Source organism: Nicotiana tabacum, chromosome 22 (genome assembly GCF_000715075.1).
Source record: "Nicotiana tabacum cultivar K326 chromosome 22, ASM71507v2, whole genome shotgun sequence".
In the NCBI taxonomy this organism is placed as follows: Eukaryota; Viridiplantae; Streptophyta; class Magnoliopsida; order Solanales; family Solanaceae; genus Nicotiana; species Nicotiana tabacum.
Genome location: NC_134101.1, coordinates 136,293,283 through 136,300,496, shown reverse-complemented (window position 1 = coordinate 136,300,496; position 7,214 = coordinate 136,293,283). Strand labels below are relative to the sequence as shown.

The 7,214-nt window shown below is 32.6% G+C and overlaps 1 protein-coding gene and 1 long non-coding RNA gene across 3 annotated transcripts; one reads left to right on the top strand and one right to left on the bottom strand.

The window, feature by feature from the left end:
- The first annotated feature begins 590 nt into the window (after nucleotides 1-590).
- Nucleotides 591-1,548, top strand: LOC107782739 (uncharacterized). 2 transcript variants are annotated; one of them, XR_012705141.1, is made up of 3 exons: nucleotides 591-749; nucleotides 905-995; nucleotides 1,086-1,548. It is a non-coding gene; the product is annotated as an uncharacterized LOC107782739 (long non-coding RNA). The 2 variants fall into 2 exon arrangements; XR_012705140.1 differs by lacking the exon at nucleotides 591-749 and having other exon boundaries at nucleotides 760-995.
- Nucleotides 1,549-5,547: 3,999 nt separating this feature from the next.
- LOC107782738 (uncharacterized) lies at nucleotides 5,548-6,982 on the bottom strand. Its single transcript, XM_016603668.2, has 2 exons — nucleotides 6,630-6,982; nucleotides 5,548-6,191 (listed from the first exon to the last, which is right to left on the bottom strand). The coding sequence occupies exons 1-2, from the start codon at nucleotides 6,870-6,872 to the stop codon at nucleotides 5,823-5,825; spliced, it is 612 nt and encodes a 203-aa protein (XP_016459154.1). The 5' UTR covers nucleotides 6,873-6,982; the 3' UTR covers nucleotides 5,548-5,822.
- Nucleotides 6,983-7,214: the final 232 nt, after the last annotated feature.

The window sequence follows — 7,214 nt, the reverse complement described above, 5'->3', positions numbered from 1 at the left end:
GTTTTTGTTTTTCTTTTTCTTTTCAAAAGTACTTTTCAAAAAAGCACTTATAAGAAAAAGTACTTTTCAATATGAGCAATTTTTGATAGCTCGGCCAAACCGACTCTAAATTTGATTGAGTCAAGCTATATGTTCAATGAATATATGCTTATGGTGCATGAAAATCTAAAATCTCATACTTCTAATCGTCACTTAGGATACCCTTTGAATAGTACTCCCTCTGGTCCAAAATAAGTGATTTTTTCAGATTTTAAAATTGAATTAATTATTTTTTTCCTACATTGCCTTTGAAGTAAATAGCGTTGGAATATGTGTTAGGAGTATTTATGTGAAGAGATAGTAAAAGTTAATATGGTCAATTTCATTGTTAATTAATGTTAAAAAGTGGATTTCTTAATCTGTATAAAAATAATTAAAAAATCACTTATTTTGAACCGGATGGAGTAACTAGAATAATTGTGGACTTCTCTAATTCTCTTAACTAGAATAAAGGAGGGAAGATGATTAATTTCCGGTGACAAGATCGATAACATCGAGGTTGGCACGACATCATAAATCCTAGGCACCATCTTTTGAAATGTCCATATTAATTATAGCAACCATAGTACGAAATAGTCATACAATCCCAATTTAAAAATATGGTGGCAGAAAAAAAGAAGTGTCATCGAGTACTGGGAGACCACCATTACAGAATCTAATCTGAAAAAAATACAACCCCATTACAGCTAAAGTTCTGTTCCATCTTACAGGTACCTCTCTTATTTTTAAATTATTAGCAGAAAGGAAGTTGGAGAATCCTTCTTCCTTATTCCTATTACAATATTACCATTTCACATTCCCAAATGTATTATTGAACTTCTGTATATCCTGTTGACAAATTTATATTTTTGCTCTCTTTTATAAGCTAGCTAGTCTTACCAGCAGATATGGAGGAGCTCCGCCCGAGTTTCCGGTGCTCCGGCGACCGAAGACTAGAGATCGTAAGCGGAAAACAGGTAAGCATTACTAATATTACATTAAGAACCATGATTTCAAGAACCTTATAGTTGAACTATTAAGTTTAAATTTTAGATTCGCCTATGCAGGGAAGTCGGGCTCGCTCACCGGATCTGCCCGTAGTAACGAGCAAGGGGACATGGCCGAGTCAGGTGGCGACAGCAACTTCATCGTCAGCTAAGCCCTGGGGATTCAATGATCCAGAGATGAAGAGACGAAAGAGAATAGCAAAGTACAAAGTGTATACTATTGAAGGAAAGTTCAAGACTTCCATTAGGAATGGACTGAGGTGGTTCAAGAATAAATGCTCTGAAATCATCCATGGCTATTAATTAGCTATTGTTACTGTAAAAGGTGCTTTTCTTTTTAGTCTCAATATGATCTATTGTGAGTTCTGAAGTTATAAGAAATTACAAAGAAAGGTGGGAAACATAAGAGGTGACACAGGTCTAATTAATTTCATACTACTTAGAATGTTTTGCTTCATTTTTCAAATTGAAATTCTAATTTGTTTGCATGTCATTTATCAGCATTTATTGTTCTGACCTTTCATGCCTTTTTTGCATATCAAACCCATGGAATTCAAATTGCCAATGAATTAACTTTGCTCTGGTGCAAAAGCATAGATGCCTAATCAAGAAATTATGCGTTCAACTCTGTCAAAACTTGAAATTGATTTATCCTTATTCCAGATATGGGTAACTTTAATAGGTTAACTTCATTATTTGATTCGTAAATACAGTGACTTTGTAAATCTTTCGAATAGTGACTTTCTCAATTTTTCAATAAAATAAAAACTGGATGGACATTTGCCATTAATCTCAGTGGTCTTTGGCTCTTTTTTTCACAAAGAGACCGAATTGAAGATCTTTACACCCAACTTTGGGCTAAATTGCTGTATATTTGCAATATGTGTCTCATTTGATCTGAACCTGGCAATGAATATGATTTTGATTCGCCACCTTTTTCTTAGTGATTTGTTGGGAATTCAAGTTGACCAAACTGGCCATGGATTGGGTGGGTCAAAGGCAACTCTGATTTTAGTAATCAATTCGTTTGCCAGGTTAAAAGCGAAACAGAAGCAGTTGCATTTCCTACACTTTTCTTACATCTAAGTAATGACTAATGACAGTATTAATTTATAATGCTACTTCCTCGTGAAAAGTCAAACAGATGCGGACATTATAATTGGACATATGTTTGTTAATCAATCAACATAATATGACTCGTGAGTAGGGGTGTCGAACGGGCGTGTCGGGTCGGATATGAGCGGGTCAAAACGGATAATTTAAAAAATGAATAAATTATTCGACCCGACCCGTATTTGAGATGGATAAAAAATAAGTTTATCCGGCGGATAATATGGTGACTTCTTAAATATGATCACTTATAAGTGAATTCCTTGTCTTCCAAACTTGGAACTCCAATATGAGGCTTTACAAATGTAAAAGTTAAATACATTAGTTATTCATTTGGTTAACCATTTTCTAAGTGGATAATATGGTTCTTTATCCATATTTGACCCGTTTTTAAATGGTTCATTATCCAACCTATTTTTTGATGGATAATATGGGTGGATAACTGTTTTCTTTTAGGAATTTTTACATTCATATACACTATATGAAATTATATTACCTCCCTACTCAAGTTTTACTATAATTACATTTTATATACCTAATTACCATTTATGTACATTTTAAGGGAATTAATGATAATAATTAGTGTCCTAAAATTACTCTAACATATCTTACACTCCCTCACGTTTCTCTCTCCACATCCCACCCCCTTCCCACATATCTTGCACCCATCCACGATTCCACCATTGACAACCATTAAAAAGCTTTGAAGCTTTGAATTCGAATTTGGGTTTTCAAAAAAACATTATTTGTTTGAATTGATGTTGTTGCAAAGAATTAGGAATTCTCTCTACGTCTCTCTCTATCTCTCAATCCCTAATTTCAGTAATGTAAAGCAAAGGAAAAGAGAGCAGCAATTCCACCATTGACAGCTATTAAAAAGCTTTGAAGCTTTGAATTCGAATTCGAGTTTTCGAAAATCATTATTTGTTTAGATTGGGTGTTGTTGCAAACAATTGGGAATATGGCTTGGAGTTTATATCTCAATTTTAAGGGATTTTGGTGAAGATTAGACATGATGTAAATTATATTACGAAATTGTAGTAAAATTGTAGAAATATTGTATTCTGTTGTTTATATATTTTTCTTTTATTTATTTAACTATTGTATGAAAGTTAAACAACATTGTATAAAAATTATATTTAAATTGTATGATACTGTAGTTGTATATAACTGAGTAGAAATAATGTATGAAAATTGTAGATAAGTTATATAATATATAATTAGTTGTATGAAATTTGTTTTTACTATGTATAAATCAGATACAAAATATACAAAAGACATTGTATAAATTTTGTATAAAATTTGCGTTTAAGTTGTATGTTATTGTAGTTGTATTTAACTGGGTAGAAATAATATGTGAAAGTTGTAGATAAATCGTATAATATATAATTAGTTGTATGAAATTTGTTTTACTATGTATAAATCAGATACAAAATATACAAAAGACATTATATAAATTTTGTATAAAATTTGCATTTAAGTTGTATGTTATTATAGTTATATTTAACTGGATATTTTTAAAGACTTGCACAAAAATATTTTTTCCTTGGTAAAACTTTTGATTTACAAATTTATATAAGATACATGATATGTTTAAGCATGTTTAGGCATGTTGGGAGTGACGAAAAATGAAACAAATGCCTCAATTCGATCTCTGGCCACCAAATTCATCGGCCTCATGCTCTACTCCTTTCTCTCCTTGTTTATCACACTCTTAACAATACTCAATTGATTGACTTGAAGATCATGGAAGAGAGAATGAGAGATCCGGCGAGCTGAGACTCGACACACAAAATCTCAAATTTATCACATTTCAGAGTTAGGTAGTATAAAGGATCTGCAGTTTGTGACTCCTCTTCCCAATGTCCGCCAAGAAAAAATGTTTAGATTTATGGAAAAGGTCCAAGCTAATATTCAAAAGGGTTATACATGTGTGATATTTTAAAATAAAAAACTTACACCTTCTATATTATGAAAATGAAAATCTTACACAATTATTAGTTTGAATAATATATTTATTTTAAGAGGATATTACGTCTTAGTTTTCATAAAGATGATATATATCTATTACTACTATATATTAAAATAGATCACTAAGAGACACATTAAACATACAAATAGAAAATTCTTATGTATTTAATTTTATAAAATTTTAAGAAAGAGAATAAATTTTTCCGTTGAAATTTATTATCACATAACATTAAAAAGAAAATAAACATTTTTTAGACATGCATAATGTATCTTTTTAGCATGTTGGGAGATGAGATAGCTCGAGGACAACTCCCAAAAAGAGAGTAAAGAGTGTAATTAAATCCTTTAATTGAAGGCATTAATAATGGATTGAGAGCCTTTTAAGGTGGAATGTATATATTTTTTAAACAAAACTTGTGTAGGTAGGGTAATTTACAAAACATGAATATTTAGGGTAATAAAATTTTCAATAGTGTATACGAATGAAAAAATCATTTTCTTTTAACCATTTTGCCACTTCTACTCGTGAGTGCAAAGGTAACTTATTTTTCGTAAATGACCCGCAAATTAAGGTCCAGTTTGGAACATCTAAGTATTGACTACTGACATTTGACTCAAATTGCATGATACGTTGAGGTCCAGTTTGGAACCTAAATTTCCTAAAGCAAGAATTGCTTTTCTTGTGCCTGGAAATATGAGAAAATTTATACGAAGGAAAAGAAACGGAGAAAGCTGGTAGGAAAATGTGATAAAAAGTGTGAGGCGCATTTGGAATAAATTTACCTCGAAGTACTAATTCACTCTCTTCTACTCCTTTCTTTCAGTTAACCTATTTGGACTCAAAGTTTAGAAATGCATTTATTTTCGTTCTAAACACTTCTTAATTTTCGTTTCGTTCTATTCACCCATTTGGTACTTGGGATTGGATAATTATATATAGAGTTGAACATTTACTATTCATTACCCAATGGTATCTAACGAATAGAAAGACGTTAACCTTTTTAACTTTCTATTTCATATTACGAACTTAACAGGTCATAAAATAGGTCTTGGACATTTATATCAACTTATCTCTAGTTTTCCCACACGGGAGACCTGATGCCAAATTCTACTTTTGTACAAATGATACTTCTTATGCACTTCTTAACAATTATCCTGTACTTGTTTGATTATCTATAATATCATATACCTTTTCGACCAAAAAAAAAAAAAAAATCTTATCTCTAGTTTATCTTTATTTGGTTTGGTTGCTATATAGGAGTAGTTTAAAAGGAATAAACCTCGTAAAAGCGAGAGAAAATGATGATGAAATACGTATGTAATAAAATAGGAGTACAACTTTTATATCTTAACAAAAAAAGATCTCTTAGATTCAGATACATATTCCTTCATTACAATGTAATCCATTGTACTTTCCTAGGCACATATAGAGCAAACATAATGAAAGAATTCAATATATTTTTATTTTCCTTCTTTTTCATTCACTATTTTCTTTGTTCGAAACGGAGTGCAAGTTACAAAGGTAGAAAAAAACCTGCTCCATTTGGAACTAATCAGTAAAGATCTAAGAGAATCAGAGCAAAAAGGCAGAGACATTTCTACACTAGTTCTGAGATATAATGCCTTTGCAAAAATTAATTTAATTAATACTACAAAATGAATGAAATGAAATTAGACGCTTACGTGCATGCCTTTTATGTGTTTGATGAATTGCTATCACTGTTGACGCCTCATTTGTTCGTAAAATTGAGCTATGAAATTCTCTGCTTTTGCATCAATCATCTCGTCTGCTCCAATTGCATCAAATACCTGGTCAGGATCTTCCTCTTCATCGTCGCTGCTCTCACCGTAGAGTTCTTGGAGATTATTTGCTGAAGCATACTGACTCATGGTTCCTGCAGAGGAAGTAGAGGGTGATGGAGAGGACACATTTTCACAGCATTCTACCATCGGTGACGGAGATTTCACCGGCGGCGGCTGGTGGGGAGTTGGTGGTGATTGATTGTCTTGGAGATGTAAAGGCCTCATTGAACCCACCAGCTTCTTCCAATTATCTCCTTTTGAATCCGCATTAGGCACCAGTTCCTTTAGTATTCAGAATTTAAAATCAATGTATGTTAGAATATGATACGTAAAATGTGTGTTGTGGTGACAAAACTAGAATAACATAGAGAGGCGGAGCAAGAATTTGTCACCGAATTGGGTTTGCAATTATTTTCTAATAGCAACAATATTTAAGTAAAAGTGACTGGTTCAGCCGAACCCGCACCTAAGGCTAGTTCCGCCTCTGTGACATATATACCTATGCTTATAATTTTCGGCCGATTTTTATGTAAAAGCTAAGAATTAGTTCATCTTCCTCCTATAAAGAAAGTGATTTTTCGACCAATCCAGAATGAATTATTGGCGTTAAAAAAGTATACAGTAATAAAAGAGTTTGCAATATCGATAATTAAAATTATGTAATCAGAATATGATCCATAAAATGTACGTGCACTTAATGTTGGATCTCTGTAGGCGTACCTGAGAAATTTTCTGATGCTTTAGATCAATAGATCGACGGCGCAGCTTGAGCGATGCAGCTCTGAGGAAGCTGAAAGCACCTTGCTTTTTCTTCTCCTTGGTATTGATTGTTTTTTCTCCATTATTACCATTGACACTTAATTTTGGTACTTTGACAATGTTGTTGGTGTCAATGTTATCATTAAGTGGAAATTTATTATTGTTGTTGGTGGTGATTGTGGAGTTGATTACCTCGTCTGTCATTCTTTTGAGGAGACGTTCCACGAAAAAATTGGCTACGCTCTGTCCAACGACGTTAATGTGATTTAATTTGCCCTCCCTGCAATGCAGGGCGAGTTGTTAAGAGAGACGTTGCGAACAAATGAGGCTTCTTTTGCTGTATATATATAAAAGAGAAGCGATAAAAAAGGGAACCTAGAATTTCTGTTTTTGGTGTTGATTCTTTGTTGGACAGTTACGGTTAAACTATATAAGCACCTCAGGATATTTGTGCGGTTCACAACGTAGTTTGCAATTGAAGTTGAAACATATATAGAAGTACAAGAATGCCCATTCTCATGCACATTTGTTATGATAATAACCAAG